The sequence below is a fragment of the Gopherus flavomarginatus genome, chromosome 12 (genome assembly GCF_025201925.1).
Source record: "Gopherus flavomarginatus isolate rGopFla2 chromosome 12, rGopFla2.mat.asm, whole genome shotgun sequence".
Classification (NCBI taxonomy): Eukaryota; Metazoa; Chordata; order Testudines; family Testudinidae; genus Gopherus; species Gopherus flavomarginatus.
In genome coordinates this window covers 52,599,777-52,626,941 of record NC_066628.1, presented here as the reverse complement: position 1 = coordinate 52,626,941, position 27,165 = coordinate 52,599,777, and the positions used below count along the sequence as shown (strand labels likewise).

The 27,165-nt window shown below is 43.5% G+C and overlaps 2 protein-coding genes across 8 annotated transcripts in view; one reads left to right on the top strand and one right to left on the bottom strand.

Annotated features, from left to right (window-relative positions):
- The first annotated feature begins 1,006 nt into the window (after window positions 1-1,006).
- DUS1L (dihydrouridine synthase 1 like) lies at window positions 1,007-25,881 on the top strand. 5 transcript variants are annotated; one of them, XM_050919979.1, is made up of 14 exons: window positions 1,461-1,527; window positions 3,054-3,300; window positions 6,653-6,761; window positions 7,708-7,758; window positions 8,851-8,963; window positions 9,759-9,841; window positions 10,111-10,214; window positions 13,515-13,659; window positions 14,495-14,591; window positions 14,952-15,040; window positions 15,851-16,017; window positions 16,646-16,683; window positions 24,904-24,979; window positions 25,374-25,881. In XM_050919979.1, exons 1-14 carry the CDS (start codon window positions 1,487-1,489, stop codon window positions 25,517-25,519), a joined length of 1,506 nt encoding a protein of 501 aa, XP_050775936.1. In that variant the 5' UTR covers window positions 1,461-1,486; the 3' UTR covers window positions 25,520-25,881. The 5 variants fall into 5 exon arrangements, with proteins under 5 accessions (XP_050775933.1, XP_050775932.1, XP_050775935.1 ...); XM_050919976.1 differs by lacking the exon at window positions 1,461-1,527 and adding an exon at window positions 1,007-1,114 and having other exon boundaries at window positions 24,904-25,881; XM_050919975.1 differs by having other exon boundaries at window positions 1,460-1,527; window positions 24,904-25,881.
- The window catches only part of GPS1 (G protein pathway suppressor 1), a 41,742-nt gene continuing 32,188 nt past the window's right edge, over window positions 17,612-27,165 (bottom strand). For 2 of the 3 annotated variants that reach the window (XR_007768858.1, XM_050919966.1), the window contains one exon: window positions 24,071-24,938. The gene's annotated coding sequence lies outside the window, so the exon portion shown is untranslated. Of the gene's footprint in view, window positions 17,817-24,070; window positions 24,939-27,165 lie in introns of those variants that run through there. The other variant, XM_050919967.1, reaches the window with a different exon arrangement.

Sequence of the window (27,165 nt, the reverse complement as noted above, 5' to 3'; positions counted from 1 at the left end):
GGTCCTTGGAGCCCTGTTTGAGAATTGCTGTTCTAAAAGATAATGCTCTACCTCAGCCGCAAAAGATAGGTTTGATTACAGGATGATGTTATCTGACCTACGTTATGCAAAAGATCAGACTAGTCTTAACAGCTAGGAAACCATCTTCCTCTGGCGCTAGGCGTAAGCAGACTAAGCAATTGCTTAGGTCCCTGAGCAGCTCAAGAGGGTCCCTATTTGCTTTGACAGTGTGTTGGGCATGGGGGAGAGGGTGACAAAATATTCCTGCTTAGGGCTCCCAATAGACTACCACTGCAGCTGAATGCCAGGTCCCGTAGCACACCACGCAAGGAACAATCCTATGCCTCCATCAGTGTGAGATTATGGGACAAAACACATCTTGTAGACACCAAATTCAGAATGTCCTCTCAAATAAGGAGTAGAGTAGTGTTCACCATTCCCCACTCCATATGTGTGAAGGGGGGGACTCCCCTTCCCCACCCATGACAGAACCCCTCTAGCTAGCTAGCTCCTCTGGCCCTCATCCCACACGAACCGCATCTCAGCACCATTCTGGAGGTTAGCCTTGCACACCCTGAGGAGGTAGGAAGGCAGCCGCCGCATTTCAGAAGGGGACTGAAGTACAGGATGGACCTGTCTGAAGTCACACAGGGATGGGAGTTGCAAAGCCACGCCCTGAAGCCAGTCTCCACATCCCATCCCATCCCATCCCAGATACAGAACCACCAGCCCAGCCCAGCCCCCCCATTCCCAGCCAGGGCGTGTGAGGCAAGGACCACGGCTCCCCGCTGCCCTCAGCCTGCGTGAGGCAGGCAGACGCTCCCCCGCTCATGGGGTGCCTGAGGAGGAACCCCATTCCCTCTCCTCGCGGGGCGGGCCCCCCCCTCTTCCCGCCCCGCAGGGGCTGTGCGCGGGCCGGGGCCGCCACTCTTCTCCCCTGGCGGCCCCTTCGGGCAGCGCCGCGGTTTCGGGGGGGGCCTGTGCGATGTAGCACCGGGGAGCCGGTCGGAGCGGGATGGCGGAGGCACCGTCCGGCTGCCTCAGCGCCCAGCCAGGGGCCGAGCCTCCTGGGCCGCAGGCGGCGGCTCCAGCCTCCGAGCGCCTCGGGGAGCAGGTACCGTGGGGGTCTCGGCGGGGGCGGGATACGGACGCTGCCTGGGCGGGACAGGCGGCTGCGCCCGGCCTGAAGCCTGTGCGGGCCCGGCAAGCACCGCCCATCCCCTATGCGCGGCCCCGCTGGCTTCCCAGCCGGGGCTGCGGGGCCGGACGCGCTGAGCCCGCCTGGGCACTGACAGGCGCGTCTGGCTGGGCGGGGAGCAGGTAGGCCCGCCCCGTGCCCGGGGGTATGGCGGGGGGCCGGGCTGCCGCGGGATAGCGAAGGAGCCGGAGTGAACACGGGAATTCACAGCCCGGGGTGCCGCTCGGGCCTGGGCCCAGTCCCGGGCCTGGGCCAGCCGGGACGTTGTGCCCATCGCTACCACGCTCCATGGCAGCGCACAGCCAAAGTGCGAGCGACCCTACCACGGTGTAGCTACCACGGTTCTTCTGGGACGCCCTAAGTGGCTTAAGACCTGCCTCCTTGAGAGACTCTCTCACTGCCACCTGCAGCTGCCACCGGGGTCGGTGGAGGCACTCCGGCCTGCGCTCAAGGCAGGACATTTTCCATGAGCTATCCCAGATTTTCTGATTCACGTTCCCCCGCCCCTTGGTCCGAAATCTCCTGAATCTGTTGGCCTTCATGGGCACACTGCACAACCCATCGCTTTTGGAGGGTTTGGGGAAGGGAAGACTGAAGGGCAGGCTGTTGAGGATACGGCTCTTGACTTAAGGTTGTATTTTTTCCTGGTTTTAGAGAGCCTGCTGTTTTTATTTATTTAATGGATCCAAAAGGTGCTTACATATTTAGTGTTGATGTTTATGCAAATAAAATAGTAAAACACTAAGTACTGTCAACTATTTAGTCTTTGAATGTGGGTTCTGCCAGAGGATTCCAAACCATTTCTGATATGTTCTTTGCTGTTATGACAGTTTGTTTTCTATCCCACAAGAAAATCAAATATGAAAAGTAATAGCTTCAAATCCCTCTTTCTGTTGATTTTAATGTTGCCAAGTTGAAGCTCTCTAAAAGGTTTCTTTATTTAATAGAAATTAAAGCTTCAAAGTGTCTAACCCACACCAAATGTAAAGGGTCAAAGCAGTTCATTCTTTAGCTCTGATTTTTCTTTAACCATGGCTCATCTGATCCTGCTTTTACAGTTTTATTCCTAAGAATTAACTCACCTACCTCATCTCTCACTCTGGGATCAACACAGTTACAACATCACTGCAAACAAGTTTTCTTCTTGTGATTTCATCCTCACTCATATGCTGTCACAGGACTTTTCAGAACTTTCATATTCTAAGCTCCTGGCTGGAGTCTTCTCCTGCCAGTCACATTTGGCCCTGGGGCAGAATAGTCAGACTTTTCACCTCAAGTTCACTTACTCCTACGCTTCTCTGCGGTTTGACTTTTGAAAGCTGCTGCCACCACCACCACATTTCTCTTATCTACCTGAAAGGCAAGGCAGAAGTCTTTATGTGGGTAATGCTCTTTTAGGTAGAATACCACCAAGCTGAAGTACAGTGAAATCTAGGTAGATTTACCAAGTGCTAAAGATCTGGCTTGATTTAAGTACTTCAGGAATTTGCTGCCTCCTAGAACCTGAGTAGAGACTCTTTAGAGCTTTTTCTCGTGATCAATAGGTTGAAATATGAAGTGGGCAGGTGGTGAGGGGTGTGTGTTATTTTGGAAAAAAAAATCTTGTGGGTGCTGTTTGTACAGTAGCTATCACAACCAGGACTGTACGAGCCCTCTGTGCACTTTGTGGTGTGCACCTTAGAAATATTATAGAAAAGTACAGCAGGGGACAGGCTTTTCTTTGCACGTCACCTGACACTAGAAATATTTGTTACTGTTTACTTGGGAAAAGATCATCAGATTCTTTTGTCTCTGCTCGTGATTAATTTCACTTTGAAAAAAAGAATTATTTCTGTATTTCCTTCTTTCCTTTTAGTCTGGGTAAGATGCCAAAGCTCCAGGGATTTGAGTTCTGGAGAAACACATTGAGAGGTGCTCACTATGTAGTTGCTCCTATGGTGGATCAAAGTGAACTAGCTTGGAGACTACTGAGCCGTCGCCATGGAGCCCAGTTGTGTTATACACCCATGCTGCATGCTCAGGTCTTTGTCAGAGATGCCAATTACCGCAAAGAGAATTTATACTGTGATGTGTGCCCTGAGGATCGGCCACTGATTGTGCAGGTAAAGTCATTAAAAGGAATTTTAATTTTACAGTGTAAGCTCTGTAGAGCTAGTACCTGGCTAAGTGTATGTTCTTATGGCATATTTTGGGCGTTACCATAATATAAATAAACTTGGAGAGTATGCTGCTCCAGAATACTTATTTATAGCCCTTTACTTGAAGTGCTGTACAAACACTAACTCATGCCATATACCTGAAATTATTACTGATCTTATCTGTAAGAAGAATTCTCACCCCTAGAGTCTTGCCTGTTCCATGAAGAGATAGTAATGGAGGACATCCCAAGAAAGAAATTTCAGTGTATAAACAGAGCAATGTATTCTTGAGAGACTATGTAAACAAGTAAGAGCAGAGAAAAGGTATACAGAACCTTCTGAAATGAGTGAATCTGGGATTTGTTTGATGACTATCAGCTTAGGTCTTAAAGGTTTCTTATTAACTTTAGAATTAAAATTGAATGTTTAAAATTTAACTTTCCCTTGTAGCAGCAGTGATACACCTTCCCCATTAAGGTATGCTGAGTTTCCTCCTTGGCTGGACAGGTAATCTGGTGTCTTGGCTGAGGTCTAGCCCTGTAGTTCCTAATTTTGATTCATCCTTATTTAAAAAATCTCATGTAGGAAATACCACTTTTTTGTGTACATCTGGTTTGGGCTTTCCCATAGTAAAAAAACTCAAGGAATCCTAAAACATTAGATTATAACATCCTTTTAAAGCATCTCAGGTTTTTAGATAGTGAATCAAAAGTCAGCAGCAATTATTGGTCTTTGTTACTCAGATTACAAGAAACAAGTGTCATAAGTGACATCTTGATATATTTTGGTCTGTTGCTGAACTAAGTCAATGGCTTGAATTTGACTTACCTAACTTGAAGTTGAAGTTCCTCCTAATCCTTATTTGGAGAATTGTTGAACATGAGCCAAAGTTCACTTTGCTTGCCTTTTGACAAAATTTAAATAAAGAAAAACAAAGTATTGAGTAGCACTGAATACTAAAAAAATGCTGTTAATGAGACAGGTGTGCTTGTTTCACACAACACAGTTGCTTTATGTCAGATGAGATATTGGTTTGCTTCAGTCATAGGTCCAGTTCTGACCTGAGATTCATCCTGTACTAGCTATTAATGGCAATCAAGGCGGAAAAGCCAGTCTCGCAGAGATATGTAGTGCTGAAAGTCATCAGAAGTTTTAAAGTTTATCCTTATACAGGAATTAACTCCTCTCTACTGCTCAACCAAAAGCTGCCTGACTGCACTTTGTTGAATTTGAGAGAGTCCACCATCATTTGACCATTCAATCAACTCTTCCTTTATTAAGACACTATCTGGCATTATGTCTTCTATTGAAAATAGGTCCTTAAGCCTTACCTGGGCACTAGACAACTTCAGTTCCAATTTACCCTTGTTACAAGGCTTCAGGTTCCCAGTTCCCTCCAGTCCAGGGAGCTCTACTAGTCCACTTACAGCTTCTGGCCTCTCTGGAGAGTCTCTGCCCTGGTCCCTGCACTCAACTCCTTCCCCTTTAGCAAAGGGATTCTACAGCCCTCCTTGATGGGACTGTGCTGCAATTCAAGCAGGCTTCCCTAGCCCACCAATGTCCAGGTTCTAGCCATGCTCCACAGAGTCTCCCTTGGTCCTTGAACTCACATTTCATTCCCTTGGTTCAGGCCCCCTGCCCTCTTTTTTGGGTTGTGATTTATATGGGCTTCCCCAGCCTACCAATCTCCTTTCTGGGTCCCATCCCAGGGATTGTCTCCTCCTGCAAGTTAGCCAACAGCTGGGTTTTGTCGTGTTAAGGAGGTACCTGATTAACACCTGGCCTCCTTCCCCAGCTAGTCTAGTGCTCCCTTGAATAGCTGTTTACTTAAAGCGCTTATATGATGAGCAGGGGTTGATTGACTCCAGGGCCCATTACTCCTTAAAGGGCACAGACTGCCTTGTTACGGGATAACATCTCCAAAAAGGTCAATCAGTTTAGAAACCTCTGCTTTAGTGTTTTGGGTTTGTCTAGCTAAGTCATCAGTTTTCTCCATTTTAGAGTATAAAAGTTTTCTACATAGACTCTTGTTGGGTCATACAGCCAATCATAATTATCACACCTTACCCCAGCTCATATCTTCCTTTAGCCCTTCCCAGGGCTCAGCAATCCTTCCCCCTTCCGTGCAGGGGATTTTTGACCCACCTCAGTAGGTAACACTATAGGGTGTAGCAAGCCCAATTTCCCAGGCCTTAGTGTCAAGACCTTAGTAAGTGAAGCAGCTAAGTGCTTTGATCTCTATGATCACATTGTCTGTCCCCAAAAAACTATTTCCTTTTGAGCTAACTTGCCTGGGAGCTACAGCTATTCCTCCTCAACCCTTATTATACCAGTACCTTCCATCACACTGCTGTTTTTGTCAGCTCACCCTGCTGCAGGCTGCCTTTATATCTCCCAGCAGACCTGGTTCACAGTTGCATGCCATGGGAGGTAAATCAGGCACAGGTGAGACTGAACCCAAACTACCATGCAGAGCAATTTTACCCTGTGACAGCCCCTGTTATGCTGTTTGTTTGGTTTTTATATTTTATTCATTTTGGACAATGAACCTTACTAGTCTGTTTTCAGTTTTAATCATCAAACCATTTTTGTCATTAGCACTGGGCTTTGTAAAACCTGTTTAAAATGACTGCATTTGGAGCCTAAACTATCTGACTGAGTCCCCCTTAACAAAACAACACAAAATGAAAACACACTTGCTCTTGATGAATTCATATTTTGTATGTGTTAAATACTAATTTGATCTGAGACTGTGAACAATTGATTCATATTGTATCTGTGCTCCACATTCTGCACTGGTTAACAATCCACCTGTGGAATGTAATGTTGATCCTGTTGGTATCTACAAAATCCTGACTGACTCAGGACCCAGTTATCTCAGAAACATCTTTCTTCCTCTCTTCTGCTAACCACCTATGTATATCCAGAATGCTTATTTTAGATAGATATGGATAGTGAATCCTCTCCTTTGGAATCCACTCTCACCTGGCGTTGGCACATATAAAATGTGTTATAAAATGCATCACTTTGTTCAGGGTTTCTTTTGACTTTGGCTCTGGAATGCCAAACTTTCTGTGTTTTGGGGGGAACTTTTTTGGGGGTAGGGGAAGTTATTTAAAGTTGTGGCTCTGCAGCAGTTGCATGTCAAGGCTTATATAATCCTTTAATTTGAGAATCAGTCTCTGCTTCTAAACTAAGATACATAAATTGTATCCATACGCTATAGCAATGAGGTCCTTTATAAGTAGTAGTAATATTTTGTCAGTACTTGAAATTGAGCCTTGCCTAACTTGTTACTTATGTACATCTTTCTCAGTTCTGTGCCAATGACCCTGAAGTGTTTGTCCAGGCTGCACTGTTGGCTCAGGATTATTGTGAGGCCATAGACCTGAATTTGGGTTGCCCTCAGATGATTGCAAAAAGAGGTATGTGCAAATCTGAGTTCTGAATGAACAAAGCAATGACATGTTGCACATCTAAACTTACCCTATGGCAGTGGACCAAATCCTGCCTTGATGTGCCTGGCAATTCTGTTGAAATCAGCAGAGTTACACCCATTTTAACCAGGACTGGGTTTGGTACCTTGTAAGTAACAGAAGCTAAAACTAGTTGCTTGAAGTGTAGTTCTACAAAGCACTGCTAGCCAGCTTTTGTGTGCAGAATATCCATCCAAAAAGTGTCATTTTACATGTTTAAAGGGTTTACTAAAACCTTCCTCCATCAGAAACTAGAAAATTTTGATTTTAATTATTCAGTCAAACTTCTTAAGGCTTCCTTTAAAATAATCTCTTGCAGGCCAACATTTAGGGTCTCCTGTGTCCCCAGTGCACGTACAGAGCTTATTCATATTAACTTCTGAAAAAATGAAAGAGTTGCAGGAGGGCTAAGGAGATTGCAGGGATATCTGTGGGGAAAAAGAAACAGATGTCAGGAATTCTGGGCTAGGTCAGGGCATTTTAGCTGAGAAGAAAAGGGAGGAACCAAAAATTTGTTAATCATCTGTTCCTCAGTTCAGTTTCCTGAGCACAAGTTGTTTTTTAAGGGTGGATAGGAACTATACATCGGCATCCAGAGACAATAGACCCTTCAGTTCTGCCAACCTTAAACCCAGAGTGAATTTTTACATACCAGTTCTAAAACCCTGAAAATAGGACTTTGAACTGTCAATGCATTGGTCTGCCTTAAGGAGAACTAGAGAGAGCAGGGTGTGGGGTTTCATTGTCTAACCTAGCATGTCCAGTTTGGCAGAAGAGTGGAAGAGAGTGTGTGTGTGTGTGTGTGTGTGAGTGAGAGAGAGAAAAAGAAACAGAACCCTTTAGGATCATAATTTTGTCTGTCTGTGCCAGCCCATAATGTGCTATTTTGTTACAGGTCATTATGGAGCATTCTTGCAAGAGGAGTGGGCTCTTCTCCAGAAAATGAGTAAGTCCCCGAAAGGGGTCTCATTAACCGAGGTCTCACTTTGGGAGAGAGTGGGGTGGGGACATAATATAGGGGAAATATAGTGGGTATTTTATTTTTTATTCTGGTAGCCCCACAACATGCTGGGCACTGACCACACACACAAAAAAGACCCATATTGTATTGGCTATCCTGAATCGGCCCTCTGCTTAACCATGATCATTTCTCACAAGCATCATGGTAGAGGTGAGTCTTGAGAAGAGGGTGGTGACTTTATAGGCCGGTTCAGAGGGGCATTCCATGCATGAGTGGTAGCATGGAAAGAAACAGAGATATTTGTGGTAGAAGTTGACAAATGGAGATCAAGGCTGGCATTGTTGGTAGAGCAGAAGGAACAAGGGTTGACATGTTAAGAATAGAGAGTAAATAAGTAAGAAAATGAGCTGTTAAGGGCCTTGAAAGTAAGGAGAATGAGGACTTAATATAGTGGAAAGGGAAGAGGAGGCTTAGTAAATTAATTTTTAGCATTTGATGCCTTTCCTATTGCAGTTCAGGTTTTGACTTCACTCTTTGCGGCCACTCCCCTAGTCTGTGTAGACATACAGACAGTGCGGTATAAATAAGGCTACGATTTAGTCACAGGTATTTTTAGTAAAAGTCATGGACAGGTAATGGGCAACAACAAAAAGTCACGGCCTGTGACCTGTCCATGACTTGTACTATATAAATGCCCTGACTAAAACTTAGGTGCTCTGGGCATCTCCTGCGACTGCTGCTCCAGAGTGCGGGGCAGCCTGGGGCTTGCCGCTGCTGCTCCCAGACTGCTACTTGAGGCCACCTGAACAGCAGCCGGTGCAGCTGGCCCTGGGGCTACCTGAGCTGTTTAGGTGGCCCTGAGATCAACCGCACCACTTGCTGCAGAAATCCCAGATGTCCCAGAAAGTCATGGAATCCGTGACCTCTGTGAAAGACTCACAGCCTTAAGTATAAACAATACAGTTGTTGCAGGAGTGCTGACTCGTTAGGCCATTCTGCAGCACAGATCTTGGGGAGAATAGACTCTCTTCAAAGCATTGTGCAATCCACTTACCTGTCTTTTCAATCCTTCCCCAGTTTTGCTTGCTCATGAGAAGCTCTCTGTTCCCATCACATGCAAAATCCGTGTTTTCCCAGAAATTGACAAGACAGTGAAGTATGCACAGTTGCTGGAGAAGGCTGGCTGCCAGGTAAGGAGGCAGCTGCTTCCAGTACTATTGCATTAGACATAAATATCTTTATAAAGCACCTTCATCCAAAGATCTCTGTGTTTTGTGGAAACTGATAGGTTACATTAATTTGCAGATGGAGAAAATGACAGAGAGAATTGTGACTTATTCATTTGTCATACACAGCAGAGTCAATAGCAGAATCAGCAATAGAACCTGAGTCTCCTAACTTGGAGTGTCCTGCTCTTACCATTGCACCATGCTGCCTCCTTCACTGGGAGTGAGAATTTTTGTCTAGGCACAACGCTGTAGGAGGCAACATGAAAGTGTGAAATCAATGTGTCTGTGAAGGGACACCTTGTAGCAGACACAGCCAGTAACAAATGAGAAATAGGAGGATTTCCTGGGATTTAACTCCAATTAAATTGTACAAATTGGGAGGGACCATCAAAAATGAGATAATATAACAGATGTGGCCTGGCTTTATGCCCAAAAGCAGCAGGTTTAGCCATGTTTGTTACTTGTTCCAAAGTGAACACCAAATCAGTAAGAGAGCTGAGGATACAGGAACGCTATAGAATCTCCCAGGAAATGTCTGTGCCTTGTTAGGGAGTGGAGAGTTCAGAGATGCCCAAGTCCTTGTCACAGTATGTGACTGATGGCATTTCTGGGGCCAGAGTCCGCACAGTGGTTGAGGTAACATTGGGAGTTCTGTGGCATACCCGTACATGAGCAGAGGGGGAAATTTCCTGGTGTAGCTTTTTTGTTTCTAATGATCCAAGTACACTGAAAATTAAATGAAACTTTGCATCCTAGCTACTGACTGTCCATGGCCGCACTAAGGAACAGAAGGGATCTCTTGCTGGTGTGGCATCCTGGGAGCATATCAAGGCTGTGAGGTAAGTGCACCTGTACTGATATCAACATGTGCGTGCATCGATGTGCATAGTCCCCTTAACCCCATACGCAAGGGTTAGACAAGCTTCTGGCTAAACACGTTCAGCTTCCGTGTAAGGTTTGGATCCAGAACGTGGTGCAGGGGCATCAAAGGGGAAACAGGAATTTGTGATAACATTAGAAGTTTCTGATTCATTCAGCACATTGTGATCTGGTTGGTTTCTGTTTTCTGATTCTTTGTTTTGTGTGATTGTTCTCTTCACTTTTGTAGGAAGGCTGTGAGCATCCCTGTGTTTGCAAATGGAAACATCCAGTACCTCAGTGATGTGGAAGAGTGTATGCAGAAGACAGGAGTGCATGGTGTCATGAGTGCAGGTAAGGAGAATTAACTTTCTTCTATAACTTTGTTTCTGAATCCCCTTGATGGATCCATGTTAGCCTAATCTATTAGAAACTAAAGCCAGACTCAAGTATGGTTGGTTTAATGGCCTTGATTTGAAGAGGTCTGCTCTTCATCTGCATCTCCCTCATACTGGCATCTTGGGTCAAATAGGTCCTTCTCTATGTCAGGCTGGTCACTTATACAGTTTTCATTTCTTTGTTTGATCTCTTGAACCAGGTCAAACTAATATATGCAATTTCCCCAGGAGGTGAGGCTTCTGCAGGCTTGTTACTTGCCTAGGTATTGCATTAATTATCCCCCAGTGGTTTTGGTTCCTTTAGGAAATATCTGTTACATCCCCTTGGAGCCAGAATACATTTCCTAGCCCATCAAAATATACATAACATTTATAAAGTTGATAATCTTTGGATCTTCCAAGTGTCTAGTATATCTGTCACTCTGTCATCCAGACAAATCAGTACATAAAAGGTTTTGGTGTATGGTTTCCAGAGGGCTGAGGTGGGAAGTGTCAGAAGAGAAGACTTGTTCTGGACCTTTGGTTTTTGTCCGTTGAGTGACTCTGTGGCTACTGGTTAGTGTTTTGGCATTGTTGCAAACAAAAGGTCTCTAGGGTATTGTTTAAGACAGGGGCAGCATTAGGTTCCTTCACTGTAATACTCATTGTCCTGCTGGCATCTTCTTACCTGAATGCTTGCTTCCTCCTTTAGAAAGAGCAGCCTGTTCCAAATACTTGGCACTGTATGTTGGATTATTTTATGACTTCCATTAAAGCAGCATGATTTAATACATGATTTAATACAATTTTCAAAAGGAACTAAATGGCTTAGATGCCTAAGTCCAATTTTCAAAAGTGATTTGGGCACTTAGACCCAGATCCTCATAGGTATTTACGTACTGAACTGCCGTTGAAATCTGGGCCTTTGGAGCCTAAATCAATGGTACTTAGGCTTCTAAGTGCCTAACTCACTTTTGAAAATGGGACTCTGGGCTTGTCTACAGGGAAGGAAGCCCAGAATAGTTAGTACAGAATAGCTGTTCCCCAGGTGGACACTCTGCTGCTGCAGTGAACAGTGCCTTTTTGCAGTGGTTTAACCCAAACTCCAAAAAGGCATTCTTCGCACAGAATAAGAGTGGTCACATGGGGAGCTAGTGCAAAAGAGCTAGTGGTTTTAAATTCCCACCCTAGCTATTTTACACTAACATCCCTATGATTTACCGTGTAGACAAGCCCAGAGGTGCTTTTGAAAATTGTACTCGAGTTCCAATCCCGGCTCTGTCACTGACTCCTTATTTGAGAATGGGCAAGTCACTTATCTTCTCTGCTTCAGTTTCCCCTTGAGTACCAGTGGATAATGATACTTACCTCCTGTTGGCTTGTAAGGATTGATTAGTTACAATGTTTTATATTTTCAAAGTGCTTTACAAACATTAAAAATATCATATTGCTGTTGGTACATCTACAACCAACAAAGGCTTTCCTCTGAGACAGCACCACTTAGATGTGTGAGATGAAGGGTTATTTAGGGTGGATAAAATTCATGATTAAATTTTAAAAATCAATTTAAATAAAAATTAGATTTTGTTTTTTTACATGTTGCTAGTTCTTTACTTCCCATTTTATTGTCTTAAATTGCTAAAGTGAATGTTTTATACATGTTTCTTTAGCTTCCTAATTATTAGTAGAATTTCAGATTTTACATTTTTTTCTGCTAAGAAGCTCAACGCTTAGAGTGCTCATCTATGCTGAAAAAGACAAGTCTGTGGCCTTATTAACTTACTTACTCTGAGGAAAAAGAAACTGAAACACAAAAAATTAAGAAACAAATAGTCCATACTATATTTGCAACAAGCACAAGCTTCTGATACTTATTAAACTTCCACAAGGCAAGACAGCTGAAATGTTTTGACCACACCAAACTCCTCCTAAGTCACTTAAGTACTTCTGAAAATCGCACCCGTTAAACGGCAAACTACGAGTTTAGGAGCTGAACTTTAGCCACTTAGTTTGAAAATTTTGGCTAGATGTGTAAAAAGGTTTTCAGTAACTTTTTGTTAATGTTTGAGTCTAAGTAACTTATTGTTAATACTGAAGCAAATTTGTTTTGAGGTGACATATTTATATCATTAAAAAAAGGGTTTTAATAAAAGTAAAATTATAACCCTTGATGCTTTAAACATTTATGCACATGCTTAACTTCAAGCATATGAGTAGTCTTATTAAAGTCAATGGGACTGGTCTTGTGAGTAACGTAATTTACCTGCTTCAGTGTTTGCAGGATCAGGTCCTTTAGGGTTTTTTATGTATATATGGATTTTACAAAACTGTTAGGTAAGATGCTCTACTCTTAGTGCCATTTGGAAAACAGCATTTATAATTTAGTTTATTGTGGATTTTAATCTCTTGTTGAAATAACAAAACATTTAGTTTGTTTTACAAAACCAGTTAAAAAACCCCACAACAACCTAAGGGCTAGATTCACAAAAGGACTTAGTTCCTAAATCCCAGAAGCAGGCCCCATGGGAGAGTTTGAGAGCCTCACATCGGACTGTCCAATAGTCTAGTGGCTAGGGCACTCACCTCAGAGGTGGAAGGTCCTGTTCAAATCCCTTCTACCCCTGAGATAGAGGGAGGCCTTAACTGGGGGTCTCCCACATCCCAAAGGAGTGCCCTAACCACTGGGCTAAGTGTTGTGAGGGAAGTTCTCTCTCCTCCCCCTCCTCCTGTTCCTACCTCCTGCCCCTGTTATAAAAATGTCATAGGAACCTAATTGCAAGATAGGCTTTGCAACAGACAATCCCAAGCGCTGAGAGACTCAATTACATTTCTCATGAGGAGAAAATACTGAGTACTAAAGGGCGCTTTAATATAGTGGAGAAGGCATAACAAGGACCAATGGCTCAAAACTGAAGCCAGACAAATTCAGATTAAAAATAAGGCACACATTTTTAAACAGCGAGAGTGATTAACCATTGGAACGAATCATCAAGAGAAATGGTAGATTCTCCAGGTCTTGATGTCTTCATATCAAGACTGGATACCTTCATGGGAGATGCTTTAGCCAAACACAAGTTATTGGACTCAATACAGGGATAACTGAGTGAAATGTAATGGCCTATGTTATACAAGAGGTCAGACCTGCTGATCTAATGGTCCCTCCTGGGTGGTCAGGCCAGGCCAGGACACAGCTGGTCCAGCTCATGGACACAAGAGGTTGTGCCACTTGCTTTACCCTGAAATGAAATTTTTAGAATTCCTCTTTGTTATTCCCCAGAGGGTAATCTTCATAACCCAGCTCTGTTTGAGGGCCGAAACCCTGTGGTATGGGAGATGACTGAGGAGTACCTGGAGATAGTGCACCAATATCCTTGCCCACTGTCTTATGTCAGGGCTCATCTCTTCAAGCTCTGGCATCACACGTGAGTATCTCCACAGTGCTATAGTGTTTTTGAGAGGTTTCTGAGTAGCAGCCATGTTAGTCTGTATCCGCAAAAAGAACAGGAGTACTTGTGGCACCTTAGAAAGTAACACATTTATTTGAACATGAGCTTTCATGGGCTACAGCCCACTTCATCGGATGCATAGAATGGAACATATAGTGAGGAGATATATATACATACAGAGAACATGAAAAGGTGGGAGTTGCCCAACCAACTGTAAGAGGCTAATTAATTAAGATAAGCTATTGTCAGCAGGAGAAAAAAAACTTTTGTAGCAATAATCAAGATAGCCCATTTAGAGAGTTCACCTTGCGTGGAAGTACTTTGCCTTTTGGGAGAAGGTTGGCCAATCTTGCTGATGCTAGATTAGCCTCTCTTGGTTATGCATGGAGAGAGAGATGTTTTCTGAGGCCTTTAACCTTCACAGATATCCCTGGGAAACTGATTCATTCTTTTTCTCTCTGAAACTGGAAAAGTCCCTGCCTGTCCCTTCACTCTAGGTGCCAGCAGACATAATTAGCCTTATGGAATCTCTGATTATAGATATCCACCCACTGATACGATATTCCTAATAATGTTAGGACTTCAATCTTCTTTTGTGTAAATGAGCATGGTATCACAGAGTTCACATTCTGACCTAATTGCAGAACCAAGTCAGAGAAGTTAGTATTTGAAGAATGAAACAGCTAAACTCTTGGCAATTGGCAAATGTGTCAAGAAAAAACTACAAAAAGCTTTTATAAAGGAATTGTTCAGTCTTCATAATTTAGAAATGGTAAATGAAAGTAACTGGATGTTTGGGATTTTGTCTCAGGCTGCAGGTTTACCAGCAGCTTCGTGAAGAACTGGCAAAAGCGAAGACTCTAGAGGGCATTGCAGATGTCAACAGAGACCTGAAGCTGCGATGCCAGGTACCAGCGTGGGCCTTAACTGCTGGAGTAACACTGACCCTACTTGGAGGGAACCTGCTGGTGTCACGTGCACTTGATCTGTGTTCGTGCAGTCTTGGAACTTCGTAACCTACCAGCATCACTGCCTGGCTAGCTAAATGTTGTACTGGCCCCTCCCATTCAAATTTCTTTCTTTAGTGTTCAGATCTGCTGTGTTTTTTCCATAGCTTTATCTGAGGGTGAGTTTTTCCATTTGTAACTGTTGGTGTGTGTAAATTTAATTTATTTTTTTTGTGCCTTTCCAGGAAGTTAAGGTAGTAATGACATGGGTGCATCTAGGCAAATTGAATAGGTATCATTGGTTGTAATTGTATCCTGCAGGAGGAAATAGCTAATCAGAAAGAAGGAGAGGAGCCGAAGGGAGGATTGCCTTTCTTCCATTGGATCTGTCAGCCATACATCAGGCCAGGGTAAGTTGCCTACTCTAGCACTGCCCCTAGGAGAACTTACTGGACAGGATGCATGTGTGCCACCACCTCAGAATACCCATTTCCAGTTTTTATGCCCTGAAAGATTGTTTATAGAAAACAAAGACTGGATAGTTTTTAAAAATAACATCTCAATGAACAAAGGAAGGTATTGGGGGGGGGGGAGTAATTAACAAAAAGTTATCTTCCCCTTTTAGTTCCTTCCTCAAGTTTATTATCTACCTCTAGAAAATAAAAAATAAAATAGATCAAATGAAGCTTAGAATAGGGACAAGCACATGAGGCAAACACTGCTACTTGGCAATGTGCTGTAGTTACAGGCAGCATTCATCTGTTACCTATATCTGCCAGTGGAGTAGGGATGGGGATTGAATGCCCATTGTATCAGAGATGATTGTGTGTTTTGCATGAGATCTTTTTAAACTGATAGTACCACCTGCCTAGAGGGAAAATCTTGGGTTGCAGGAGAAGACTATCCAACTGAGAATTTCAGTACAAACATTTACCCTGGGAACAAAAAGCTTTTTATGGAACTGACTAATTTAGCTGCCCACTACGCACAGGATACTGCTCTCCTGCCTTTTTGCTTTAATAGCAGCCTTAGAACTCTGAGCTATTCTGTAAAACCCCTAATATTTGAGCTTTTCTTCCATGCTTTTAAGGGCTGTGTCTCACCTGTGACAGCCATGATAGACAACGCATTTTGCCTAGGCTTCTGTAAAAGTACTGTTGGCGAAGGAACACCCAGTTGTCCCCCTTCTGTTAATTTACAATGATGTTCAACCATTTCAGGCCAAAGGAGCTGTGTAAGGAAAATGGAACCAGTGGGAGTGAAGGAGGCATGCGAGGGAAACGAGCCCTGGAGGATGAGGATGATGGAAACTCTGATACTCTCTCAAAGAATAAACAAAAGAAAAAATTGAGAAATCCAAATAAACGCTTTGATCCATCTTTGAAACGTAAGATAACCTGTCCTAATCCTGATCGGCACAAGGAAGGGGGAAGGCTGCTAGCATTACCTTTTAGTATAAAGCCACCTCTACCTTCTCCTCTTTATTCCCATTATGCAATTGGGGAAAATTTCCTACAACTAGACCAGAAAGGGGGCTTGGGAAACCTTGGGAACAGGAAACTCAGTCTAAGTGGAGTTGACCAGGAAGAAGGGAATTCATTGTGAAAGGGGCAGATTATCACCAGTTTCACAGTGAATTCAGGTATTTCATCTTGGAGTGCTTTATAAACTCTGTTATAACAGCTGCAGTCACTATTGTATAATGTTGAAATGCAGTGTCTATTTTAAACAGCTCCCCTTTCTTCTCTCCCCAACTTGTTTTATAACTTTCTCAAACAAATTCATTGGGATTAATATTTCTATGTTTGGTCTTAGTTCAGAGAATTTTTTTTAAACTTCAGCAAAATCTTTTAATCCCTTTTTAATTTTTGTGTATGTGTAAAATATTGCTCCTACAGAAATGCACCTTCTGGCTGCAAAGGTTGGTCACCCTGGAGCATTCAATTTGCTGTTCTCTTTTGGATATCATTCACTCTCTGGGATATTCATAGACCAAATTTGTTTCTCTTTTCCAGCTAAATATGCAAAATGTGATCATTGTGGAAACCCAAAGGTAGGTCCATCCCTTTTCAAGTGTCAAGTAATGGATGCTGTTTAAAATCTGATGAAATGCAAACAATATATCCTGCTTCTCAGGCAAAGGCCATTGTGCTAATTAGACAAGTGATTATATCAGGTGCTGAGATAAAGCTATTATCTAGGGTAAAGATGACCTATAAATAGATTATTCTGGATACTTTAATCTCTCTCCTTCCTGCAAAGAGCAGTTTTGGTGGTTTATTCTCAGCACCTCTTGCCAGCAGTTTGAATTGCTAAATCATCTGAGAGATTGTTACATTATTAAATATCAGTCCCTCAAGCATACTTGGAATCAAATCTCTGACCAAATGAACTTTTACTAATTGCAGCATGAGAACTTCTCTGTTTGCTAGGTAATAAAGCTCATACTGTGGTTATTTGTATAGCTTTCTGTAAGGATTAAACATTTGAGTGATTCTCTTAATAGGTATACAAGACAGATATTTTAAACTTTCCAGTGACTGAGTAAGGAAGAGCAGTTGGTCTACAGTAACAGCAGGAAATTTAAAAGGAAAAAATACTAATGAAAGGCAAGGCACACATCAGATTTAAATGAGAATCAAACTCTATATCTGTGCCTGGTAGTGGTAGAGACAGAACTGGAGGATTTTGATCTATTCCCTTCATTAGAAGAGAAAATTAACCCTCTTCAGTGCTGAGGGTTCCACTAATAAAAAGGCATTTGTTTTGTGGGATATCAGATCAAATGCAAACTTCACTATGGGGAAGGCTTATTAATAGGGATGAGAAATGATTTAAAAAAGTAATCTGAATTACTTGTGAGATTAAAAAAATTAATCAGGATTTTAATTGCACTGTTAAATAGTAACAGAAAACAAATTTAAATTTGTTATAAATATTTTTGGATGATTTTCTACATTTTCAAATATATTCAATGACAACAGAATACAAAGTGTACAGTGCTAACTTTGCAAATATTTGTAATACAAAATAATATAATCTACAGGTCAAAGCATGAAAGGGCATATGAATGTTTAGCATATCTGGCATGTAAATACCTTGCAGTGTCGCCTACAACAGTGCCATGCAAACGCCTGTTCTCATTTTCAGGTAACATTGTCAGTAAGTAGCAGGCAGCATTATCTCCTGTGAATGTAAACAAACTTATCTTAGTGATTGGCTGAACAAGAAGTAGGACTGAGTGAACTTGTCAGCGCTAAAGTTTTTACATTGTTTTATTTTTGAGTGCAGTTATTTATTTATTTATTTATTTATTTTACATAATTCTACATTTGTAAGTTGATAAAATTCACATTTGCTTTCATGATAAAAAGATTGCATTACAGTGCTTATATCAGGTGAATTGAAAAATACTATTTCTTTTACCTTTTTTACAGTGCAAATATTTGTATATTATTTGATTAAAGTGCGCACTGTACTTTTCGTATTCTGTGTTGTAATTGAAGTCAATATATTTGAAAATATAGGAAAAAATACAAAAATATTTATAATAAATTTAAATTGGTATTATTGTTTAACAGTGCGATTAAAACGGCGATAAATTTTTTAACACTCATGATTAATATTAATTTTTGTAATCGAGTTAATTTTGTTTTGAGTTAATTGCTTGCGCTAACTGCGATTAATTGACAGCCCTATTTATTAATGAAAGTTGTACCATTCTGACAGGTTTCAGAGCAGCAGCCATGTCAGTCTGTAGCCGCACTAAGAACAGGAGCCCTTGTGGCACCGTAGAGACTAACACATTTATTTGAGCATAAGCTTTCGTGGGCTACAGCCCGCTTCATCAAATGCATAGAATGGAACATATAGTAAGGAGATATATATACACATACAGAGAACATGAAAAGGTGGGAGTTGTCCTACCAACTCTAAAAAGCTAATTAATTAATTAAGAGAAAAACTTTTGTAGTGATAATCAAGATAGCCCATTACAGACAGTTTGACAAGAGATGTGAAAATGCTTAACATGGGGAAATAGATTCAGTGTGTGTAATGGCTCAGCCATTCCAGAAAAGCTTCAAAAACAGACTCCAGCAAGAAACTGCTGAACTTGAATTAATATGCAAATTAGACACCAAGTTAGGCTTGAATAGGGACTGGGAATGGCTGCATCAGCTGGCATGAGCCAGCCATGGATGTTTAATTGCAGTGTCGACATACCCATAATGTTAAGGAAAAGGTCTGCAGCAAACAGAAAGGTAGAGTGATGAGAAACTTTGATTTGTTTCCAGTAAAGGGAAAATCCCACAGTTTGAGGCTATGGTAGGATACAGTCCAGGCGGGTGGGCACTCTTCCGTCCTGAGTATGAGGAAGATGTTGCCCTTAGTTACACAAGATGTTCTTTAGATTAAAAAGCAGGAGCTTTCCTCTAATAATATTTTTGTTGGTTGCACAATTCATTGGTTTATTTCTTTGTTCAGTACTGAGAGGGCAGTGGGATTTCACTCTGTTCTTGTGAACTAGGTTCTGCTACAGGTGGGTGAGCTCTGTGCCCTTTGCCTTGACAGAGAGAAGCAAAGGTGATGGGTCAGCTCATCTCACATTATTGTTTACATTTGCTACTATTAGCATTATTACAGTGGTAGCAATGTGCGTATTGTGCTAGAGTTTCTAAACAGCCTGCAAAAGACACCTGGCCTCAAGAGCTTCTAGGCCAAATAGACAAGACTCCCAGAATGAAGAAGAAAGGCACTGTTTGTTTTCAGAATTTGTGGTATGATGTTTTCTCAGGTAGAACATAAGAATGGCCATACTGGGTCAGACCAAAGGTCCATCTAGCCCAGGATCCTGTCTTCTGTTAGTGGCCAATGCCAGATGCTCCAGAGGGAAAGAACAAAAAATTATCCAGTGATCCATTCCCTGTTGCCCATTCCCAGCTTCTGGCAAACAGAGGCTAGGGACACCATCCCTGCCCATCCTGGTTAATAGCCATTGATGGACCTATCCTCCATTAATGTATCTAGTTCTTTTTGAACCCTGTTATAGTCTTGGCCTTCACAACATCCTCTGGCAAAGAGTTCCACAGGTTGACTGTGTGTTGTGTGAAGAAATACTTACTTTTGTTTGTTTTAAACCTGCTGCCTATTAATTTTATTTGGTGACCCCTAAGTCTTGTGGTCTAAGAAGGACTAAATAACACTTCTTTACTTTCTCCACACCAGTCATGATTTTATAGATCTCAGTCCTCTCTTTTCCAAGCTGAAAAGTTCCAGTCTTATTAATCTCTCCTCATATGGAACCTGTTCCATACACCTAATCATTTTTGTTGCCCTTTTCTGAACCTTTTCCAATTCCAATATATCTTTTTTTGACATGGGGCGACCACAGCTGCAGCCAGTATTCAAAATGTGGGCATACCATGGATTTATATATGGGCAGTATGATATTCTGTCTTATCTATCCCTTTGTTAATGATTCCCAACATTCTATTCACTTTTTTGACCTCCGCTGCTCATTGAGTGGAGGTTTTCAGAGAATTATGCACAATGACTCCAAGATCTTTCTTGAGTGGTAACAGCTAATTTAGACCCCATCATTTTATATGTGTAGTTGGGATTATGCTTTCCATTGTGTATTACTTTGCATTTATCAACACTGAATTTCCTCTGCCATTTTGTTGCCCAGTCACCCGGCTTTGAGAGATCCCTTTGTGGCTCTTTGCAGTCTGCTTTGGACTTCACTATCTTGAGTGGTTTTGATTCATCTGCAAATTTTGCCACGTCACAGTTTACCCCTTTTTCTAGATCAGTTATGAATAGGACTGCTCCCAGTACAGAGCCCTGAGGGACACCACTATTTACCTCTTTCCATTCTGAAAACTGACCTTTTATTCCTGCCCTTTGTTTCCTATCTTTTTAACCAGTTACTAATCCATGAAAGGACCTTCCCTCTTATCCCATGACAGCTTACTTTGGTTAAGAGCCTTTGGTGAGGAACCTTGTCAAAGGCTTCCTAAGTACACTATATCCTCGGGATTCCCCCTTGTCCACATTACTCCTGGGGGAATTCTGCGCCACTGCGCATGAGCAGAATTTATGTCCCTCGCTGATTTCTTTGCTCCCCCACAGAATAATGACTTTCTGATGGGGAAGGAAAGGGAAAACCTCAGGAGTGGTAATGGGAGCGTGGTGGCTCCTACCCTGTGTCGGGTTCAGCTGCTCATCCTGGCTGAGTTGGGGCTGCCGGGACTTCCTCTTCCCTTGCATGGCATCCAGGGTCGGGTCAGGCCCATCACCAGATTTCTCCCTCAGCTGAAGGAGGCTCTGCAAACTCCTTCTCCCTCCTCCCCCACCACCTCTCTGTGCTTCCTGCACCCATCACTCCTCAGCTGTAGTGGGAGGGATCCCTGTTCAGGGAGCTGCTCCCTCATCCACTCCCTGTGCATCCAGAACCCCTCATACCCAGCTCCTCCTGCTGAGCCTCATCCCCCCTGCACTCAGACCCCCATTCCAACTGAGCCCCACTCCCCCTGCACCTGGATCACCCCGACTAGCCACCTGGAGCTGCACACACTCGCAAGCCCAACCAGCTGCATCTGGAACCCTCTCCCCCCAGCTAAGCTCCCACTACACCCCCTGCTGAGCTCTGTCTCCCTCCTGCACCAAGCACCTTCACTTGGACACCACTGCACCCAGAACTCTCAACAAGCCCTTGTGTGTCCAGATTCCCCACCCCACACCTGGCTCCCCTACTGAGCCACCTGCACCCCATATTGCCCCACACAGAACCATCTCAAGCCACACCTGGATCCCCCCCCCCACACACACACACTTGGATCCTGCCTCGCTGAGCCTGCCTGTCCGCACCTGGTGCACAGAGGGGCATGGCCTTTGGGTGTTTTTGGCGCAGGCCTGGTCCTTGTAGTGTGTCAGGATTGGGTGCAGCCTCACCGCTGAGTCTGTGTGCAGGTGGGAGCTGCACAGTGATCACCCACCTCTGTGCAGCCAGTGGCCTGTGCTTCCCAATGCTAAGCTTGATAAAGCCCTGGCTGGGCTGATTTTAGTGGGGGAATTGGTTGTGCTTTGGGTTGGACTAGATGACCTCCTGAGGCACCGTTCAACCCTGATAATGAGCCAGATTTGGGGACCATTTGAGCAACTGTTTCTGGAAATTCTTTTCTTTGTGTTGCCCGAGAGAGCTGTAGTTCATAAGGTTGACATTCTCTTAGTGTGTCATCCTGCAGACTGAGGGACCGGAGGGGGGTGGGGGGTGGGGAGTTGTCAGACCATGGCTCTTTCCCCACATGGTCTCAAGTGCTCACAGTTACCCTAGCTCCCTTTGAGGGGACAATATTGAAAATGGTATTTAGTGAAGTGTTGAGTCTAGTGCTAATGTGCCCAAGGGGGTTACACTGTGCCTGTGTAGAAAGGGTGGTGAGCAAGCCCATTGTCACAGGACAGAGGTGGCTCCAGGGGCCATGCTTGGTTGTTGAACCTGAGCTAGACCCAGCCAATACAAATTCAGCCACCACCCTTACCAGCAATCGGAAAAGAAATGAAACAAACCTGTTGCTACACCTTGCCTCTGCCAAAGGGGCATTTTATTTATAACGTGAGCACAGTAGACCATTTAGGCGTACACACACACACACTACTTTAAAAAAGAAAAGAAATTACATAGCCATATATTTGCTGGGAGGGGAGCGGGCTAAATGGGGCATGGTGGTTAGGGAAGGGAGGGACTGAGGACTCAGGTCAGACAGTGGCCTACAGGGAACAGTAATGCTCCACATTCCTCCTGTATCTGTGTGCTAGGCTCTGGGGGGTCCCTGTCATGCTAATGGTGTCAGACAATCTGAGCCCCTTGCTCTGAGGGGAGCCAGAGGCTGAGGAGGGAAGCCAATCCCCTCTCCTTACTGTGGCTCATGGGAACTGGCCCTTGGAGGAGCAGGGTGGGTGTGAAATTCTTTCCCTGCCTCCTCTCATGTAAGCAAGTTGGGGGCCCTGTCCCTCTGAAGGGGCCTTTGGCTCATCATGTGAATCAGCATTTGCGGAAGCCCTGACCGATTCTGCGGGGAGTTGAGAACAAGCATTAGGACTGAGAGTGAGGTGAGAATGGGCATGCTGCCTGTATAGCACATGCTGTCAAGCACTGGCCGAGGGGAGGCTGGATGAGTGCACCAGCCGAGTTAAATGGAGTAGTTCTGACCTATCAAGAGCTATTGTTTGGCACTGTTTACACCTCCAGGGAGTATTCTCATTCAACTGAGATGATCTCAGCCTTATGCACTGAAGCTGGATTTGTCATTGCAGCATAGGTGACCTTGGTTCTGTTTTTAGCTATCAGTGGCCCACTAGAAAAATTATGACACCTCTGCCTCAGTTTTCCCATCTGTAAAATGGGACTAAAAGTGCTGAGCCACCTGTGTCTGAGATGAGGTAATGGGAAATGCATGAGGGATGAGTACCTAACCATAGGAGGATTTATAGGACAAAACTACAACTGCTGGAGTGAGCATTCCTCCAATGTTCATAACCTTACAAAATTCATGGACAAAAACCCTTTCATTAGTAATGTTCTAGTGGTACAGGGTTGTTGCATGCTTGTCTGGGCTAGCACAGTCAATGATGCTCAAATGTCTGAAACACCAGGAACTGAAGTGATAAGGCACACACCCCTGCACACTTTTTATATGACTCATATTTGCAGAATTCTCAGGGACGATATGCAACTGTAGGACAGATTCTAATGTCATATTGTTGCTAAGGCAAAACTCGTGTTTAGGCAAACTCTGTGGCACAGGAAGCTACGTATGCCTGTCCTACACAAATACTGAGCCTAAGCCCCAGAAACAGTCAAAGTGCAAAATTGTACACTACCATCAGCCCCTTTTTGCAAATCATTCACTCTCAGGCACAGGATTCATTTAAGGATTAACACCCCCCCCCCCTTACAAACCACTCTCATACCACACCTCACTGTTAACAAGCCCCTTGGCAAAAAAGAACCCATGCACTGTGCCTGACAACTTGCAGAACTCAGCACTGAAATGAGGCACACTTGAGCCCCTCAAGGTGCACATGCACCTCTTTTCTTTGAGCTCACACAGCAGTGGGCAGAGATAATTTAGACCAACCAAGGAGGGATTTCCTCCTGTCACAGCTGCAGCTCTGCCATCCTTCTCAACCTAATCCCCAGATATTCTCATCTCTCAGCTGCAGCTCTGCCAAGCCTGCTGCAAGTAATCCTGTCATTATTCACTCAAGTACATCAGACAGTGATTGCATTTCAGCATGCATTCAGCTAATTCCCAGTGGCAATTTCCAGGGGCAGGGGGGAGCAGAGTTAAGGTGGTATTGGCCTATACCTTATTGCTTCGGGTCCTGATTTTCAGAAATTTGATGTTCCGGAACAGCATGAGACACAACAGCACAACCCTAACTGGTCCTAAGTTTATTATTTTGTCAATAAACGTAATGCAAAGAGCACCTTTGTCAGTTTTTTCTGCTGTAGCACCATCTAGAAATGTTTGCACTCAAATCATGTTGCACAAACTTCCCCCAACAATAAAGCCAGAAAAGAGCTTTACAGATATTAAATCTGGCAGATACATTTTTCCCCTTCCTACGTGCACACAGTCTGCTATTCCTGAGCTGCAAAATATCCACGACTCATCTTCACTCACCTTCAGAGGATAGGACATGCCTTACATTATTACTTGCCATGATTTGGGCAATTTTAGGAATTTAAAAAAAGAAGAAATGAGTTCCTTGGAATGATGAGTATTTATTTTGGGTGGAGTGGCAGCTAAAGCCAGGAAATAAGAGGCTGTGGCACTTTTTCACATCAAGTTTCTGAAGAGAAACAGGACAAACTCCACTTATAACAGCATAAAAATGCTTTCTGAAAGGGTTTCAAAGTATCTTAATTTCCTACAAGTATTTGATGTTAATCAAGAGGATTTCCTGGTTAGCAGGACAAATTCCTAGGTGGTGGAATAGTGTTGTTCTGGGATCGTAATCATCACCTAGAAGCACAAAGCATTTGCCCAGCAGGCAGGTCTTAATTTTTGCATCCCTCAACCCCCAGTCTCCCTATCGTTTATCAGGAGCCTGAAGACTGACTGTCCCCATCACTGTTTGCAGGAACCCAGACCATGACAGTTGTCTTCAGAAGCCCTGCATGCATCCTTGCGTTGTGCTTCCCACAAGCAGCTCAGTGAAGATTTTTTTTTTTCCACTGACTTAACTGGTGTGTATCTGTTTCCAGGGTAACAAATGTGTGTTTAATCTGTGCCGAGGATGCTGTAAGAAAAGAGCATTTAAAGAGATTGCAGACTGTTCAGGCAAGTATAGCCCCACCACTCTGCCATGTTCTTTGGCACCACTGGGCCTGTATAAAACCAAATTGTCCAAGTCAAAATAAGTGATTAATACATATGGAAGTGGTATGGCATTTTAATGTCCTTTGTTAAGATGCATAATTAGAAATATTAGTTTAAAATCCTGAGTGTCCTAGCTTTCATGGAAATGTTTTACTTAGCATTGGCCACTGTAATAGAGCACCAACATAACACCAGCTTTTGCTCTTCCTCCTGAAGCCTCAGAGTGCAGCATCTCCAACCTAAAAGCATAATAAATTTTCCAGAGCTGCACATAGTTACCCCAGGGCAGTGGCTGCTCAGTTCCCCACTGAACAGGCACTTCAGTGTCAATTTATTATTTATCTTTCTTTGTCAGGTCATGGATTACTTTTTAAAACCAAATATGAAAAGTCCCTTCTGTGGAAAAGTGGCCAACCAGAGATGCAGAAGATTGAAAGGACGCAGAAAGGGGATGTGGAGGAAACTGCTGGACTGAAAGAGGGTATTAACACGGTACTGTGAGACTCCAAACTAGATTCTACTGGATCTGCTTCCCTGTCTCTGTTTCCCTAGGCCAAAGAATCTGCCATTCCAGAGCACGATCAGCAGCCTGCAGTAGTTCCACAGGTTTGTTCTAAGGTCTGGACAAGTTTTATTTAAGGAAAAGCTGCTTACTCAGGGAAATATCCTGCCTTTGAATAAAAGGATGCAACTAAAGTTCTCAATGTCTTTTAAAGACTTTAAAGGACTCAGCCAGAAGCACTGGCCTGAAAATGCTGCACTGGGGTGGGGGGCGATGATGTAGTAAGGTCATGAACTGCCTGTTGTACATTAACCTTTCATGTGCTGTTTTAAAAGTGGGGAATAAATCTTTGATATTAGAACATCCTGCTGGAGTGTTAAACTAATATTTCTTCAGGAATATAGTATGTTCAGCATCTGGGTCAATGTCACTTAGCTTTCTTCCTGACCTGAAAATGTCATGTAAGTGTTTAAGGACAGTAGCATTTAGTGACTGACTCTCTATAGTGTTAGTCTAGTGAACAGGAGGTCCTAGTGTGCTAGGCTCTGTACATATATATAGTCAAAGAAATGAGTCTCAAAAACAAAGAGTGGTCAAAAGGAAATAATACCTAGATTTTATAAGCAGAGAGCAGATACACTTAGAGGTTAAGAGACTGGTCCAAGGTCACACATTATCTGGCAGAGCCAGGAATTCATAGTCATAGAAATGTAGGGCTGGAAGGGACCTCAAGCGGTCATCAAGGCCAGTCCCCGAGGCCGGACCAAGTAAATCTAGACCATCCCTGAGAGGTGTTTGTTCAACCTGTTCTTAAAAACCTCCATTAACAGGGATTCCACAACCTTCCTTGGGAGCCTATTCCAGAGCTTATCTATCCTTACAGTTAGAAAGTTCTTCCTGAAATCTAACCTAAATCTCCCTTGCTATGTACTAAGGCCATTACTTCTTGCCCTACCATCAGGGAAGATGGAGAACCATTGATCACAGTTGTCTTTATAATCGCCATTAACATATCTGGAGAGGTATCAGGTCCTCTCCCAGTCTTCTTATTACAATACTAAACAGGGCCTTTTGGATTGGGAGGGAAGTGGCATGTAACCCCATGTGCTCCCCCACCCTGTGCTTTGCCCCTGTTTGTGGGGGGAGGGGCGGGGGGGACTGCCCACCCACAAAAACCGAGCCTGCACTCATGGTCATCCTCCTACTCCCCACTCGGCTACCCTTTACTTCCCTGCCATCTTCTGCAGGGAGCACAGAAATTGGGAAGGAGGGGTGTTTCTGCAGGCATTTGGCAGAATTGCCCCAGGCGTGAATCATTGATAACCACTCTCTGAATAATGTCTTGCAACCACTTGTGCACCCACCTTGTAGCAATTTCATCTAGACCACATTTCCCCGATCTCCTGAGTCCCAAGTCCAGGGGGTTAACTACAAGACGGACCATGCTGTTTTCCTAGTGGTGAATTCTGTGAAAGGACAGACAGCAGACTCTTTATTCTGCAACAGAAACAGTCTCTCAAGGTCTGTCTGTATCTCAGGCAGTGCTGCATATGCCTAACCCTGGTGCTCTAGATGCATCCTGCAGAGTACGGATTCCTAGTGCCTGTCCCTGGGCATTCTATAAACAAGTCTTTCTGTATGTTGC

What these genes read in the sequence shown, in the direction of transcription:
- DUS1L (XM_050919979.1), top strand. Translation starts at nt 1,487, where the DNA reads ATGGCAGCGCACAGCCAAAGTGCGAGCGACCCTACCACGGT. An exon ending in TCAGATGATTGCAAAAAGAG is followed by an intron (nt 6,762 to 7,707) that starts GTATGTGCAAAT and finishes ATTTTGTTACAG; the next exon opens with GTCATTATGGAGCATTCTTG. An exon ending in ACCTGAAGCTGCGATGCCAG is followed by an intron (nt 14,592 to 14,951) that starts GTACCAGCGTGG and finishes TGTATCCTGCAG; the next exon opens with GAGGAAATAGCTAATCAGAA.